Here is a 17,479-nt window from a genome sequence, read left to right on the forward strand (position 1 = left end):
TATATAAATGCTGTTCTTATTAAAAGTGTGTTTTTTGGTGGGAAATAGGGAACAGTCTTACTAAGCAAAGATTTCATATTTAGTTATATCTAATTTGGTTCTGTTAACTGTACTTATTCCATTCTTTTTTTCTTTATTGAGTTCTTTAAGAAATATGTAGAACAGAGCTAAATTCTTGGAAAATCTTAACTGTTAAAGATCCATCTTTATAAGTGTTAGTATCTCCATTCCCCTGATTCATTTGCTAACCATATTCTTCATTATGTTATTCTTTTTTCATGCTTTCTTCTCTTTTTTCTTTTCTTCTTTTTCTTAGTTTTGGAGGGTCTGATAGATAGAGATTTGGTGGTAGGAAGGACTTTAAAAAAATAACTTTAAAGAGTGCTCATGTATTTTTTGAACTTTTCACATCTAAGAAGAACTTAGACCAATAAGTCTATCCTTTCTCATTACCTCCACCTTTCTAAGAATTGTCTTTTATATAACTCATCTCTAGGGGTATTTTTGCATCTTTCTACTTAATGCATTCTGCTGTCTTTTGGAAAATTGCTGCCTTCTGTTTCCCATCTGGTTCCAGTTCCTCTCCTTTATTTGCCTAAATGTGTTTATGGTGGTTGTACTTAATAAATAAACTACTGGACAGAATTTCAACTCAATTTGACAATTATACATCTCATAACAACTTAATTCAGTGAAGGATGGTACATTTGGGTGATTTTTCTGGTAATGAAAAGCAGAGAACCTCTCGTGTAGTCAGAGATTTTATGCATATCATGGGTGGGGAATGGTAGGCCAGTATCTATAAAAACAAGTTTCTGCCTTTCCTACCCAATTAAAATGCTCTTAAGGAGTGCAGCTATAGGGGCTTGATTCAATATGGAAGGCACATAATTGGCCTTTTCTTTTGTACCTTGTCAGGGACTCAAGCTTTCCTTTCTTTTCCTTTTTTGCAGTTTTCATGTTGAGCTTATAGGATGCACTTGGCTAAAGTAGAGCCATGGAGCCCCTCAAGCAATCCTTGGGTCCTAGACTAAACCTCTTTGTTAAAACTCTTGTGTTGAGTAGTGGGCTATGTTGAACCTTGGGGGAAAAAAAGTTTCTCTGTCTTATTATGGAGGGGTGTTGGGGAGGGTGATGAGGGTGGGGTGGGTGGCAATTTAGATCAGTGTTTTTACAAGTTCAGACTGAGCTCCATTCATATATTTCCTTTCCTGATCTATGGCCCTCTTTCCCCCAAGCTAGGCAAATAAGGCATCCTGAAGCCTGCATTTGGAATGTGATCCCCTAATACAACGATTAAATTTTAGTAGGTGAAATAAAAAGTCCTTTTTTAGCAACAATGCTTTTTTTATTTAACTATGAAAAGTGTTTGACAGTCCCCCCCTTCCCCCCCCAATATGTGAACATTCAGTCTGGCATTGCCATTCCCTGGGGAGCTCCCAGCAGAGCTGGGGAAGGGGAGTTATAATATAAACAGTGACACTGAAGCCCTTGAGCCAATTCTCCCCTCCCCACACTCTCTCTCTCTCTTGCCTTCCTCTCTGTATTTCTTTCTTTCCTTTTCTCTCCCCACCTCCCCAAACTTCTGGTGAGGCTGGTCCCTACCTCTGAGCATCCCCAGGTTCAGGCCGGGTGAAAAGCTGGCTCCTGGCAGGAGGAGGAATAAAGGTGCTTTGTGAAAGGCCATAAGAACATTCCGGGGGGAGGTGAAGGGGCTTGGGGGAGACGCCTGTCTGTGAGGGCATGAATGTCCCTTCAGTTTGAGTTAATATCTCACACTGCTGCTTACTCTCACAGCACGTTGAGAAAGGGGGGAAGGGAGTAGTGGAGGGGAGGGGGCTGTCTACAGCCAGGAAGCTCTGGGCGTGGGCAGGGCTTGTGGGAATGATTTCATTGGAAAGGCCTGCGATATTTTTTCCCCTCTTGTGTGTGGTTCTTGGAGAAAGTTGGAGGTGGTGGTGATTTCAGTCGTCTTGGCCAGCAAGAGCAGAGCAGACACACATGTCTGAACTTCCCGGGAAGTCCTGCTTCTGAATTTTCCTGCCATCCCTCAACCCCTTTCTCTTTACCTTAGCTGTCCTACCTGACCCACATTCAGCCATGCATCTTGTTTTTTCCCTCACCATCTCCTTTTAGTTCCCTGTTTGTACCTTTGGGGTACTGGGTTGGTGGGCTTTTAAATTTTGGAATCCTTGATGGAGCAGATACCATTGCACTTTTCTCCTTTATGCTCTATAAGTACCAAAGGGAAGTCTAGGATGGGAGGGAACCTGATGGCTCAGAATTTAAGAATCAGCCTTTGGCATTTGCTGTTGCTTCTTTTTTTTTAACTCATTTTTTTAACCTCTTTGTCTTGTGTGTGTGTTATTTTTTGTTGTGTCTGTTGTATTTAGTCTTCTGGTGCCTCATCTGATCACGATCCACTCGGCCCCCTTCCTCCTGGCTGGGGTAAGTAGTATATCTATTGCTCCTGTCCCCAAATCCGAACCCTCCTTAGCAAGGCATGACATTCTGCGCCTTCTCTTGCAAAACATTGAGCTTTTTTATTCTAGCTGTTGGTCTATAGTCCTAGGTTTCTTATTGCTCTCCTTCCCTGACATTGGGGATGCCCTTTTCAAAACTTATTTCGTTTTTCAGAGAAATTGTGGGCAATAGGTTCTTAGGGCTGAGAAAGTTAAGCAGAGGTTGTCTTCCTTCTTCAGCTTCCCCGTAGCCTCAGTTAAAGCAGTATGAGCTTTTGGGAAGATTTGATCCTCTTGATTTGGAAAGGATTTTTCAACTTGTTTTTTGGACCTATCTTCCTAGGTTTTTACTCAAGTAGTCAAATTAAGAAATATTGAAATTGTGAATTTAATGATAAAGGGCATTCATTTTTCGCCTGCGACCTCGAAGCTGAATTCAAACACTTTATTGAGTCCTCATGGGAGCTGAGATGCTGGAGACTTTAGCCTCATTGTAACTAGTAATGATAACTTCCCATTTTTGTTACCAACCTAATTCTTTTGATTGAGATGCTATTGGGGAAGGTGTTGAGACAGAACTCATGGGCCCCAGAAATTCACTGCTTCTTCATTCGCCTTGACTTCTCTTCTCTTTCCATTGGCATTGGTCACTTCCCTTTCCCCATCCCTCTAGGCATGAAATGAAGGTTCCTAACATTGTATAGTTGTGGGTTAAGGGGAGAACATAAAGCTATCACTTTAGAAAGACTGAGGGCATGAGTGCAGATGGACATCGTGAAGTGAATTAGGTTATAAGCTAAGAGTGTGAGACCAGACTAGGTCTAGTGATTAGACAAAGTGCAATACTAAGAATGCTGATATCTCCAACACAATGGAGAGGCAATTCATGATGATGCACTCTCCCATTGCTCCCCAGAATGGTTGTTAGCTACATTAGGAAGCTCAGAGTTCTTCAGCTTTCTGAGGTGCTTCTAATTAATGAATGAGTCTAGAGTCATCCCAAAGGCTTGTAGAGGGCTGACTAGAAGCTTGTAGAGGTCAGTTACAGCTGTAGGAATTGAGTCCTGGTTTTACTTACCATCAAAGTCTTGCAGAAGGGAGGCAGTATGACTTCGGATTACACAGATAGTATTACACTGGGGGCAGATGCAGATGCCAGGGAGGACAGCTAGATGAAGACTTGGAAAGGCAGAAAATGACAAGTAAGTATCTGTTTGGAAAACAGAAAGCTGATGAACTGGATTCTTCCAGCTCAGAAACTACCTCCTCCTTGGTAGTCAAATTAGGAAGGAGCATCTCCATTCTTTTAGACCACTCAAAGATCACTGAAAATGGGCTCTGTTCTTAATGCCCCTTTGGCAGTGCAAATAAGTTAACATGTGTTCCCGACATACTTCATTCACTCCTGGGGAGTCACTTACTTATTCAGGTAGTCTGTCTGGCTAATAGAAAAGTTATTGGAATTTTAGATATTGACAGGCTGCAGAAGTTTAGATAGCTGGAAGGGTGAAATTATAGAATCTAAGGGACCTTTGAGCTTCCTTGATCCAGTCCCATCCTTTCCTAGGATTTTATTCCTAGCTGTAAATGCTAATAGTAGCTAACTCTTAGCAATGTAGAATATGAAGGTTTACAAAGTGCTTGCCTCATAAATCAACCCTTTGAGGTAAGTATTGCAGGTAAACTATACCTGTTACAGACAGAAAATGAAGCTGGGGTGGAAAAAGGACTTGCCCTGAATCATATTACCAGATTGGGCAGTGTTGGGGCTAGAACCCAGGTTGTCTGACTCTCAGGCGAGTGCTCTTTGCTCTCCATGAAAGCTATTTCCAAGAAGTCAGAATGTGCATCAGATTTAGATGATTTTGTAATCTAATTTGATGTAAAAGAGCCAGCAGAATTTGGAACTTAGTGGTGGAGCATTGTGACCCAGTGCTCTAAACTGGAACAGAAGTTCTTTTCTCTGGCCCTGGGGAGGAGTACCACATTTTAGGCTGTTTATTTCTGAATTCCTCCCACTATTGACCTGTCAATAAAGAAAAGCCACTCAGGGTTTTTAAAGAAGTACAGTGGATGCTAGAGTAACATTTTTTTTTCAGGGCTAAGCATGAAGCTAAATTGGGATTGGAGCAGGCCAGAGGGCCAGGTTAAAAATTGTTTACAGGATGTAAAATTCAAGGGAAGAGGCAAAATCATTCAGAAAGGAATAGAAGGCTATAATAGGACAAAATTGAGAAAAAGAATTTTTTTGGCTTAAGCATCAGGAAACATTTCTTCACCACAAGTTCTTTTGGATTGTGTGTTGGTTTGCCTGGGTCCATGGTAGTAGCCACTTTTTTGGGGGTGTTTAAAAAAGGAGATAGAATCAAGCAGCCAAAGAAAATGAGAAATGATCCCATTTCTTCTGTTTTTGCTCCCAGAAAGCTGTCAGGACTTTTTTTTTAATTATTATTGGTGTTTTTCTTTATTCCAGGTGTCACTGGCCTAATAGTGTAATCATTAAAATTTTCCTTTTAAAGAGACTTATTTTCATTATCTTTGCAGTGGTCTTATGGAAAGAGCCCTGGAGAAGGTGTATCTAGAGATTTGGATTATTTCAGCCATTAATTGGTTGTATCTCTTTGGGCAAATGATTCTCTCCTCCTATCCCCCTGCCAGCCATACCTTAATGCCTCTCTGTTTTCTTATATGCAGTGTGAAGGTGTTGAAATTGATTTCAGATTCCCCCTCCACATCTGAAATCCTGTTATTCTGTGGGGATGGAGCTCCTTCAGTGAGCTGGGGTTAGTGTGCTCAGCCATCACCAGCACTCTCAGTTTCAACAACTTGAGACAGGCTGGACAGATCCTGGGCCCCAGTGGTTAGCTTGGCTTTTTGCCCAGGGAGGCAGACATGAAGGCTCTTATTCGAGGCTGCAGCAGTTCCTTTGCTGGGAGTGGTTCGCTCTTCCCCACAGACGCCTCTGGAAAGGGAAGGTTCCAGCCATAGGCTATTTGCCCAAGCTGTTTTGAGGTAGTTGTAGCTACTTAATGGCTCCTGGCCTTCTTTCCTTTCTCTGTCTATACCGATGAGAGAAGAAAGCAATAGAAAAATATTTGACTGTGAGGTTGAACAGGAAGAGACAACTTCAAATATATAGAGTGAAAAAGACCTGGGTTCAAACCTTGGATTATTACTACCTTTGGGTTCCTAGGCTATTTCCCTGTCTGGGACTCAGTTTTCTCATCCATAAAATGAGGGGTTGGGTTGGATGGGCCCCATAAAGCTTCTTTTTGCTCTTAAAATTCCATGATTGCTTGAAAGGTTTAGTGATTAAGGGGAAAAAATAAATGTTAAAACAAATACCTAGTCGTTCTGGAGATATACTTTAGATAGGGAGGTAGAGTTGGCATATGTTTTCTATCTTGACTCCTTTTTGCACTTCAAGTCTTTCTATGCTTCTGGATTTGACCAGCAAGTTTTATACCTTGGCATTGCAAAAGAGAAAGAGATTCATCACCTCTATAATAGTAATGATAATATTTTCATACTATAGTTATGATTTTTTAATTCTGTGGAATAGTGAGATCAAGTATCACGCTATTTTTTTAATGAGAAAACCAAGGCTCAGAGAGTTTAAAGCACTTTATAATAATGATTCTTGGCCTGAAGACTATAAATCTATAGGAAATTCTTGGTTTCCTGTGAGCTTCAGAACTGTAGCTTCTTTGGTAATAGTTTTAATAAAGTAACTTTGATAAAGGTTGGAGAGTCAGGATTCTGTTGGTCTGGAGGAACCCAAATAAAACTCTTAAAGACTTTCCCTAATGTTTATCACCTCAAATTGAGGGCCATTTAATCCTCAAAGGTTTATTTCCTCTCTAGAAGGATTGGTAATGGAATAAATTTCCATCAGCCAAATAGGCAGGGGCAGCAGCCAGGCCCACCCTAGGCTTAAATCCCCTTCAGCAAAAAGGGCCATAGAGGCATAAGGGATAGGAAAAACAAGCCAGAATAGAGAAATATCATGCTAGTCACCCCAGATAATCTTGTTCTTGTCTCTCTTTGGGTGTTTTTATATCCAAACCCAGAGGGGCACTATTCACAGGTCTATGCATGCTGACAACTGGAGGATTGCATGAAGTTAAGCTCAAATCAGAACAAATATCAAGAGTACCATTAGGGAGTAGTGATTTTGGCAAAGAATATTTTGCCTATTATGAGGAGGTGTGCAAATGTCAAAAAAGAAGCAGCAGTCCAGTGGAAAGAGCACTGAATTGGGAGTCAGACTTGGGTTGGAATTCCCTTTCTGCTCTGAGCCTCAGTTTCCTTAACTTTTAAATGATGAGTTTAGAGAATAATACCTCTAAAACTTATGATCCTGTTTGATAGAAGAAGGTTTCAGTATCTAAGGCAGTGTTGGAACAGTAATTAACTGTTTGAGATGGCACATAGAGAAGAAAGAAGATACTTGTAGAGCTGCTTTGCCTTACATAATAGATGCTTCTAGGACTTGGTTCATCTAAGTGACCAGAATCAGACTGCTGGCTCCCCTGTAGACAGAAACTCACAGAGCTTGAGACTTGGGCTAGAAAAAAGCCTGAAGGTAGAAGGGGTAGAGGAAAAGGTGTAGTCCATCAGCACTTATTGAGCATCTGCTATGTACTAGGCACTGAGGTCCATTGTTGTGTGTGGTGCTCAGCTGAGTGCAGTGATCTTGGGAAAAGTGCCACTGCTCCTCTTCTACCTCCCTTCCTGCCTATCCACAACAGAGGAGACAGTGCTTGCCCCAGAGGTAGAAATAGACTCCTTTCCCCTCTTACTAGCAAAGCCCAGGGGGAAAAGTACCAAGTTTTCAGTGTTGGCAGGAACTTCAGGATGGGTTCAGAGGAAAGAGGAAGCAAGGAAAAGAAAGATGCTAAGAAATATTTAAATCAGGTCTTTTCTTTGTATTTTTCTCTTTTCCAGAAAAGAGGCAGGACAATGGGCGGGTGTATTATGTCAATCACAACACTCGCACCACCCAGTGGGAAGACCCTCGGACCCAAGGGTATGTATGGACAAGGGGAAATGGGGGTGGTTAGGCTAGCAATTGAGTACCTGATGACTATGCCTGGGGCAGCATCCATCACCAAAGGAAAATAGAGTTGGTCTTTGAGCCAGAGACTTGTGTCCTAAAACCTACTGGGGATAATATTTGCTGTCAGGAGCTTCTAGAAAGCCATTTGCGAACTTGGCCATGCTGCCCTCCAAAGTAGTTGTGCAAGATCCCAGACAGAACCCAAAAGGCTTCCCCTTAGAAGATGGTGTAGGTTGGACAGTACCCTGTTATTGCAGATCCTCCTCCATGTCACTGCCATCTAGAAGGAGGCAATTTCTCTGTCTCTTTCTGCCTAAGGGTTTCTTTGGAACCTGACTATAGTTATACCCTGGTTAAATTAGAGATGGGTCAAGGATGGGGGAGCCTCAGGCCCTGCAGAGAACATTGTTTCCTGCTGTGATGCATTGCTTCCTGGTCTGGCAGGATGATCCAGGAGCCTGCCCTGCCCCCAGGCTGGGAGATGAAATACACCAGCGAGGGAGTGCGCTATTTTGTGGACCACAACACACGTACTACAACTTTTAAGGACCCACGTCCTGGATTTGAATCAGGGTAAGTTCTTATGTACAGAGAGCTGATTTATTCTCTTTCAGCCTGGCCCCGGAAAGGGCAGCTTTGGAGGAGATGGTCCCTCTGGTGAAACCCAGGCCTGGGTTTGTGCTGCTCTGTAGCACCCCCTGGTGGTTAGATTTGAAGTGTAGTTTGGCTCTCCAGTACTTCCCAAAGAAAGGTAGACATGCATTACTCTGATAGAAAGGTCTATGTTTATATTTGTCTAGTAACTCATTTCTGGATCTTTGGAGTTCTTTGAAATAAGAGCTCTTCACCTTTTTTGTGTCTTGTACCCTGTGGGTAGTCTGGTGAGGCCTGTAGATGTCTTCTCAGGTTTAAAAACCCTGGGAAAACAGCTGTCTGAGATCCCTGGAAGCAGAAGAGGAAAGAGCTAGCTTTTCCAAGTGCTTTGCAGGTTCATCATTCTTTATCAAACAGTAAGAATAGACAAATGTAAGTAATAAAGACAAATGGATTTGTCTATTCATTATTCATTATTACTTTTGGAAAACACTTGAATCACCTACTAAAACCATGTTGGTTGAACCTATGGCACATGTGCCGGAGGGGACTGCTCTCCTCTCCCTCTCCACGTATTGTAAAAATTAAATTATATCTCTAATAATAAAATATATTCTATTTTGAGGTTTATTAAAGATTATTAGAAAATCAAGGATACAAAATAAAAACCACGTGCCCATGGCTGATTAGCCAATTCAGAATCCCCACGCTTAGCTTACCACTACATTTTCTACATCATTGCAATGGAGGAGAGGAACGTGGGAGGCGTTGCTGCCAGTTAAATACTAATTGTGATCTTGCCCAGGTGGAGACTCAAGTGAGATTATAGGGAATTCTGGGAAATACCAAGGACTTCTGGGGATTGAAGCCTAGTGTTCAAAATCTCCATTTATAAAGTATGCCTGAGGACATTTCTCTCTTATCACCTGCCCTGCAGCCCAATGGGAATGCTTCATCCCTCCCCTGTTTGGAGTAAGGCGGGAGGCTCTCATGCAGTGTAAGGGTTGCAGTTTGAGCATTTGGTCTCTAAAAAGGTTAGCCATCACTACCCTAGAAAATGCTTACTGTGAGACTTATTGGATGGTAGTGGTGATGAACTAGGAATTCATTTCATTTCCAAGTGGTTTCCAGGATGGTCCTGGTATGTCTCCAGAATGAACTCGATCTGAGGCACTTGGTCAGGGTTCTGGGAAGCAGGAAATCTGAGCTTCAGTGGTACATTTGTCTGTCTTCCACTAAAGTCCTTTTCTGGTGCTTCATCGTAGTTTGGGGGTGACTGACTTCTCTGAGTGCAGAACTTGCCAGAATGTAGGAGAGGTTCTCCCAACCTAGAACGTCTTTGAGGTCAGACCAGTGATGGAGGCTGTATGTTTATTGTCACAGATCCAGTGTATGTCACCTGAGATGCTGCTCATTAGAGGATTTAATTGGGAGGGGAACATTGTGATCACTTAGGAAGCCATCTACTAAGGCATTCCTAGGGCTGTGATCTGTGATGTCAGGGAGAGTGGTCATACCATTGAGATCCTGCATGGTTGACTAGTTTTCTTAATAACTTAATGAAAGTAACTTTCTCTTTGTCTTAGTTTCTTCATTGTTAAACTAATCAACTTTCTTAAAATAAAGAACTTCAGGTCACAGAAAGGGAAATTGCTACTGTTTGGGGAAATTTGAGGAACCCTGAACATGATCTGTTTGCTTCTCATAGGAGCAAGCAAGGAGGTTCTCCAGGAGCCTATGATCGAAGCTTCCGCTGGAAGTATCACCAGTTCCGTTTTCTCTGCCATGTAAGTGACAGTATTGATTACGTGTTACCCAATTTGGGGGCATATTAACTAGAATTAACCATATTAACTAGAATTGCCTAGTTGTTTTCAGCCTAAAGTAGATGAAGATTTTTCCTGTACAGCCTTGAGGGGCTGAGGAAAGCTGACCTTTCTAGTTCTGGGTAGATAGATTGTCTATGGCTGACTTTTGTGCTGGGAGTGGTTTAGGAATTGTTGAGGTATTTCTAGGTGGAGCCAAGTTGGCTGATTGCTTTTGTAGGATCACTGGGTTGTTAGAGCATGGAGCAGAAGAAAATAAAGATCAATTTGATTCCTTGCTAAGAGATTTTTTTTTCTCTTTCCAGTCAAATGCCCTTCCCAGTCATGTGAAGATCAGTGTGTCCAGGCAAACACTTTTTGAGGATTCTTTTCAACAGGTAGGAGAGCATCAAGGGGCTAGACTTCTGCCTTCCACTTGAGACCAGGGGCATGGAGAAGCCACCCACATGTCCTTCTTATTTATTGACTGTCCAAGTAGAACATGGAGTAGTTTGAAAGATAGCATTTTTTTTTTGAAAGATGATTGTTCTTTTCATGTTGAGGACTTTGGAAATGGGGTCCCAAGACTCCTCCCTGATCCTACTCTGTGCTGTGATCTGGGAGAGAGAGAGGTGCTGATGCTTTGTGGGGGGTGTCTCTGTATTTTCTTATCCTCAGATCATGAACATGAAGCCATATGACCTACGTCGCCGGCTGTACATCATCATGCGTGGTGAGGAGGGCCTGGACTATGGTGGCATTGCCAGGTGAGCCTAGAAATGGAAGCTTGAGTGCTCTCATCAGATGGCTGTTCCTTTTTTTTCCTATCCCTCCTTGGGGAACATGACCCATAACCAGACAGGTTTCAGGTAGTACCAACTCAGGTATATTCCTTTCTTTCTCCTGGGTTCAGGATTAAATCACCTTTTGCCTCCCCCTTGAATTATCATGAAGCGTGTACCCAAAAAGAAGCCAGAGCTGTCTTCCTGTTTTTAAGATGGTGATATAAATGTTATAGTTTGATGTTTTAAATTCAAGCAAGACAGAAATTCTACACATCACATCCACTCCCCCAGGTCTGTAGGCATCTCCCTCCATTCCTGGATCACCTCTAGGTTTTTCTTAAAGAGTCTGAAGCACCATTACATGCATTTTCTATAATTTGGATCACAATTTGTAGGCAATGGTCTGCAGAGAAGAGGCTTCAAGTGGAGAGAGTAAGTGATGCCTCGAATCACTGGAAGGCCAGAACTACTGACCTTCTTCCTTTTTTGTCCACTTAATAAAGTAGACAGAGCCTCTGGGGAGAAGCTGCCCTTTATTCTAAAACAGGTAAATGGGCAGAGAAAGGAGGCTCCTCTTCCAGCTGGGGGCCTGCCCTCCCTCCTGGATGCGTCCTCTGCTGCTGCTGCTGCTGCTCTGGGGATTTCTTTTTGCTTGGCTCTGGGTTAACTTCTCTTCTGGCCCACCATGTCCTTTTCTTTTTGCACTTGTGTTTGTCCCACTCTAGATTTTTTGTTCCTTCTCCGTGGTGACCCTCCTCTTCCTCCTCCAGGCTTTGGTTTGTGGGCTTCCGGTGTGGCTCCTGCCCTTTTGTGTGTGTGTCTCTCTCTGTGTCCTGCCAGTGGTTTTACCCTATGGTAGGTTACGTCATGCTGTTCTACCACAGGGTAGAACCACGGACAGGATACTGGGGCGCTCTCTGCATCGGAGGAATCCTCGTCTCTGGCCACAAACAGCTGAGAAGCCAGGGAGGAGGGACTGAAGGAACCTGGATTACTTACCATAGCTCCCTTTGGGTTTAGCTCAAGTGCCAAGGGCTCAGCAAGCCTGGCATGAGCCTATACCAAGGAGTGGGATATTGGTTCAGGTGCATGCCCAAGAGGATGAGAGAGGGTACCATGTTGGGGAGGGGGCACAGGACAGGCTCCTTGGCGAATATCCACCGTCTGGCACATTCTCCACCCAGTATGTGATGGAAAACAGATCACTAAAAAGGTAGCCTAGATATCCCAGAAATTAGAGCAAGGCTAGGAAGCGTGTTAAGGGGTAGCTGAATGTCGTAGATCGGTATCAGCACATACATGCATGGAAAGTCTCTCCTCACTCTCCATGTTGGTGTTGAAGGTGCCCACTCCTCTTGTGTTCTAGAACACAGGGTGTGTACTAGAGCAGTCGGAAGTAGGCCCAATTCTGGAATCACCGAGGTGTAGGGGGCAATGAAAGGAGAAACAAGAGCCAGAAGAATTTTGGAAAGCGCTTTGCAAACCATAAAGTGCCCAATGTGTGCTAGTGGTTGATGTTGTTGTTACTGTTGTTGTTATTATTGTTACTTTTTTTTACTGTTGTTATTCTACTGTCCTGAGCTGAGGTAGCAGGAGATCTGGCAGTGTTGAACTGTCCTCAGACTTGTTAGAGGAAAGCCTCTGCTCATGCATGCCTCCCTGGGCTGTCCCTCTGTGTGGGGCTGGTAAGCTGTCGTCCCGTTCCCCCCCGCCCCCCCAAGCCCTTATATGTTCTCCTGACACCTGTTTATTGACTGTGGACACTGTGAGCTGAGGGAAGATCCCAAGGAGGACAGTTGAGGCCTTGTTCTTGGCTCCAGATCTCACTCATGAGACTGTAGCAGAAACTTAAGTGTAGTCCAATATCTTCGGGGTATTTTATCCTTGGTTCTGTCTTTTCTGTTCTCACAGAGAATGGTTTTTCCTCCTGTCTCACGAGGTGCTCAACCCCATGTATTGTTTGTTTGAATATGCTGGGAAAAATAACTACTGTCTGCAAATCAACCCGGCCTCCTCCATCAACCCGGACCACCTCACCTACTTCCGCTTCATCGGCAGGTTTATAGCAATGGTGAGGACTCCAGATGCCTGGCCTCTCCCCATCCCTTTCCTGTTTCCTGATGCCCAAGGCTTGAATCAGAGTACTGAGGAGAGAAGAGGAGAGACACAGTCAGGGCCAGCCTTCCTTGGAAGGAAGGACTGGGTTTGACCAACTGATCCCTCCCAACTGAAGGGAATTTGTAATTAAATAGGATGAATATTGTACACTGAGTCAGGTCACTCTCTGAATAAGAGAAATGGCCAGATGGCAGCTTAGTCCTTCGCAGAGTCTTATCCTCTAAGAGTTTATAAGCTTTTTGGCACTAAAACCTCTTGGACTCTGTCCTAAAATGGACATGATAAAGACATATATCTAATCCTAGTAACCGAGGCCTTTCTTAGCAACTCATCAGAGACTACCTCCCAAACCATGCACATATGTTTCCACTGACCTGTGGCTTCCTTGCCATTCCTGCTTGGGCCGCATCCTTGGGTATTTCAACTCCTTCAAGAGCTTTAGAAAACCCAGGTCAGACAGAGAGGAGTCAGGGATTCAAGGGCCCCTGGCCCTTCAGAAGTAAGTGGCAATTTAAGGCATCTGTAAGTAGAAGTTTGGAGAGAGAGTAGTAGGCAATACAGAACCAGTAATTTGATTACAATGGAACTTCAGTCCTTTTTGGAGGCCATTTGCTGGAGTGTTTTATCCAGTTTCATATCCAGTTTGTAAATGGAAGGTATTATTGAAATGTAATTTGGAAATATAAAGAACTCAAATTGTTATATGTATTAGGAAGGAGGTTCAGAACACATATCAAATGAGAGTTAGAGGGTATCAAAAGGCTTCTTGGGAGGTGCTTTGTATGTGGGTGACTGTGGGATGGAAGTCCCAAGTGAGGCGCTTGTCTGAATATGGTAAAGTGTCTGATTGTGGAAGGGTGGTTATGGTAAGGCAGAACCATATTGTGGCTTAGATTATAGTAAGTCAGGAGACCAAAGATGGATTGAGGGAAGCAACATGTTCTTCCTTGGGTGTTGATTAGCTGCTTCCTTGGTTTTCCCAGTTCTCTCTTCTCCTTCTCCCCCTGGAGGACTCCAGGGACCTCAGGACCTGTGCCTAAGAGTCTGGAAGTTGCTGGGCTCAGAAATTGGGTACATTCCTTCCAGGTCTCCCAAAGGCTGCCTGCCCTGAGAGCTGACAGAACAGACCCGTAAAACCCAGACTATTACTCATGACTGGCCCGCCAGCCCTCTCCAGTGTCTGCATTATTTTTGGCTGCCTCTGCCTCCCAGATCTTGTAGCCCATGAGTCAGGCAGCCCCCTGGAGCTGTTTAGACAAGTGCTCTCAATAAGCCCAGGGTCAGCTGCCTGCTGAGCCAAGGAGGAGCTAACCACCCAATTCTCCTGTGGGCACTGCCCAGGAATGGCAGCAGTGGTCAGAGGAATGTGACCTGTTCCCTCAGACCCACTTGTGACTTAGGGAGTACTCCTTCATCATTGGAGTGTAAAAGGTGGGGCTGGGGGGCTCTTGGTTTGGCAGAAGCAGCTTTCTTTTTGTCCCAGTCCCTCCAGGTCCCCACAGAGGCCAGAGTCTGGCTTGGTGGAGTTTGCCCTTGTTTTATGCCTTTGTTACAAGTGCTCCGGAATGACTAGTGACAGAGGCAATTTGACCTGTTCCTTCCTTCCCTAGGCACTCTATCATGGTAAGTTCATCGACACTGGCTTCACCCTCCCCTTCTACAAGCGCATGCTGAACAAGAGACCGACGCTGAAGGACCTGGAATCCATTGATCCTGAATTCTACAACTCCATCGTTTGGATCAAGTGAGTGGTTTTTGCTGCCTGCAGGAATATGGCCTTTTATTGGGTGTAGAGGGTGTCTAGTGTTCCTACCCAGGCGTAGGTATAAAGGACTTATCTTGGTCATCCAACTGGTTTTATTTCTTCTCTATGGAACTAGAATTCAGATAGGTTGAAATGAAAGCATTTTCATGACCTTTGAGATGTATAAAGTACATGTTGCATGATGTCCCCTTTGGGCAGCTGGATCAAAGCTTAGCAGCAGGTGAATGATTCTAGGAATCCGCTGCTTCTAGCAGGGGATCCTGTAGTCAGTAACTAGGAGCCTATCGACCATCTGGAGTCCTTGCCTTGGGCCCAAAGTGAGGATGAAGGTGGGAGTAGGGTCAGGGAGATCACTTCCTGCAATGTAACTCTTTCTTTTTTTGGTCACTTCCCCACTCAGAGAAAACAACCTGGAGGAGTGTGGGCTAGAGTTATATTTCATCCAGGACATGGAAATCCTGGGTAAGGTGACAAGCCATGAACTGAAGGAGGGAGGCGAGAGCATCCGTGTCACCGAGGAGAACAAAGAAGAATACATCATGTAAATCTCAAAGGACAGCATGAGGGGGTGGGAAGCCCAGCAATCTGAGCTGAGCTGGGGGCAAACAGAGCATAGCCCAGAGGAGAGTTGTACTGGTCCTGCCTCTGGGAGGCCATGAGGACCCAGACAGAGGTGCAGGGCTGAGGCTATCTTCATCGGGTGGCTGTTCATTTCCTTCTCCATCACTGCTCCACTTTGCCAGGGTGGAGCCGACTCCCTCAGCCAGCCTGTCCCTTGCCTTCCCCTCACACTTCCTGGCACCAGTGCTAGGGCACTAAAATAAAGGAATCCGTGTTTGAGGCAGACACAGTAAGCCGCAACCTCATTGTCCACTGGTCTCAGAGGCAGGATCATTGGTTTGTCCCATGCCTGGGGTCTTTGGCCACCTACTGGGTGGCTAGGTGCCAGCTACAGACTAGGGTAGGACCTTCAGCAAGGGTCCCAGTAATCACTTTGATGAAGCATTTTAAGACTCACAAAATATTTCCTCACAGACCAATGAGAAGAAAGCAGGGCGAGTATTGTGAGCCCCGTCTTGTAGGCAAAGGAACTGAGGGTCAGTAAGATTATTTTATAAGGGCAAGATCAAAGGACAAGTGAATGTGAATAGAGATTCAAACAAGGGACTGCTGACCCCAATTCCAGTATATGTCTACCCCACTACCCTGCCCTTTACCTGCTGTGAAAACACACTCACTTCTGGAGTGTGGAGAACCAATTGATAGTAACACCACCTGTCTACTACAGTAAATACACAGTCACAAGCATTAGTGCTTACCATGTGCCAGGCACTCTGCTTAGCACTGGGGCTACAGAGAAAGACACAAATACCACCCTTGCCCTGAAGGAGCTCACATTCTATGGGGGGGACAACATATGGAAAACTGTACAGAGAAGACAGGGACTGAGTTGACAGAAGGTCATTTCTTCTTTACTAAAACTTGATGACCCCATTACATAGCACCCTAAAATTTACGAAGTGCTTTCCTTAGCACAAGGCTGAGAAAGAAACAGAAATTCAGTATTATTCTCGTTTTACAGATGAGGAAACTGATATTCAACAGATATCCATGGATTAGGTGTTTGGCCTGCAGTGGCACAGCTAGTAACATCAGGCCAAGGAACAGCAAAATCTCACTGTTGGTCAAGTGGCATTTTCACTACAGAATCACAAATCTTTTTCAGACTTAATTTAATTGATTTACTTTTTATCTCCTTTTTAATGAATAATTTCTGTCACTTAAAAAAATACATTGAAAAAGTTTTAGCTCTCTGGAATAATGATGGCTCCATGCCTGGATTCCCAATGAGTGAGAAGAAAATGCCTCAAATAATAAAATCTAGAATTCTTACTCTCCTTCTCAAACAAGCCTCCAAGTTCTGTGTCCTGTTTTCATTTTGCTCAGTATGCACTCTTGAGTGCTTTCCTTTCTTCTGATGACCCCCACCACCTTCTCCTGGCTTCCATGTTTTAGCTTTTTCATTCATGCTTCCAAATCCTCCTATCTCCCCTCCACTCTTTCCCCCCCCCCCCCCCCCCAAGCTTTTGTTTGTTCTGCTTGATTTGGTCCTAATGTAGGCTGGGGTTCCCAGCCTTTCTCTTAAGCACATGAACCATATGTAAATCCTCTCTCTGATCATGGCCTTCCTGCTGTTTTCCTACCTCACTTTGACTGAATCTGCCCTTCTTGGGTATCAGAATTTCTAGTCCCTTACCTTGTCTTTATTCTCCCAATCTAGCAATCTCTTTTTTGATTTGCCCGCCTCCCTGCCCAGGTGATACCATGGCTATAACCATTTCAACAACATGACCACCCCACAATCCTTTGCCCCAAGACCATTTGATTTGCCTTTGTAAGTTTATCTAATATTGGAAGGCCTGAAAAGAATGTCTGCTGAGCTTCACTGCATCCACCTTGTTAATTCCTACTTGTAGAGAGAGAAGGGTGCCATTGAGTATTTGTAATGTGGGACCCCATTACTGCATGGCCCTTGGCTTATTCACATTTTATCATCTCCCTTTTGAATTCCATTGTCCTCACAAACCCCATCTCCAGATTCACTTCACCTGCAGGAAGTGATCTGGCCTCCTGTTTTCCAGGAAAGGCAACATCCAACACAAGCTCCCTCACCACTTCCTGTATGCCTTCGGACTCCTAACAAGCATATAATAATAGTTTTATTCTACTTCTCATATTAACTTAAGAAAAATTGGCATTTCTAGTCTGCTCCACTGGCTTCTCCTCCTCCCCCCACCAAACAGGCTCAGATATGTCCTGACCTAAAAAGACATCACTGCCCCCTTTGAGCTGTCATATTTCCACTGCCAAGCTAGTAATCGTTGATTGCT

General features: G+C 44.0%; 1 protein-coding gene and 1 non-coding gene across 4 annotated transcripts in view; both read left to right on the forward strand.

Annotated features, from left to right (window-relative positions):
• WWP2 (WW domain containing E3 ubiquitin protein ligase 2) overlaps positions 1-17,479 on the forward strand; it is a 122,377-nt gene that overhangs the window by 96,541 nt on the left and 8,357 nt on the right. For 2 of the 3 annotated variants that reach the window (XM_001367005.5, XM_056811440.1), the window contains 9 exons: positions 2,394-2,448; positions 7,410-7,491; positions 7,966-8,094; positions 9,824-9,902; positions 10,247-10,318; positions 10,599-10,687; positions 12,617-12,776; positions 14,434-14,567; positions 14,989-15,129. In XM_001367005.5, coding sequence (XP_001367042.1) covers positions 2,394-2,448; positions 7,410-7,491; positions 7,966-8,094; positions 9,824-9,902; positions 10,247-10,318; positions 10,599-10,687; positions 12,617-12,776; positions 14,434-14,567; positions 14,989-15,129 — 941 coding nt within the window. Of the gene's footprint in view, positions 1-1,532; positions 1,669-2,393; positions 2,449-7,409; positions 7,492-7,965; positions 8,095-9,823; positions 9,903-10,246; positions 10,319-10,598; positions 10,688-12,616; positions 12,777-14,433; positions 14,568-14,988; positions 15,130-17,479 lie in introns of those variants that run through there. The other variant, XM_016427940.2, reaches the window with a different exon arrangement.
• Positions 11,538-11,607, forward strand: MIR140 (microRNA mir-140). The gene has a single exon (NR_034976.1). It is a non-coding gene; the product is annotated as a microRNA mir-140 (primary transcript).

The sequence above is a fragment of the Monodelphis domestica genome, chromosome 1, assembly GCF_027887165.1.
Source record: "Monodelphis domestica isolate mMonDom1 chromosome 1, mMonDom1.pri, whole genome shotgun sequence".
In the NCBI taxonomy this organism is placed as follows: domain Eukaryota; kingdom Metazoa; phylum Chordata; class Mammalia; order Didelphimorphia; family Didelphidae; genus Monodelphis; species Monodelphis domestica.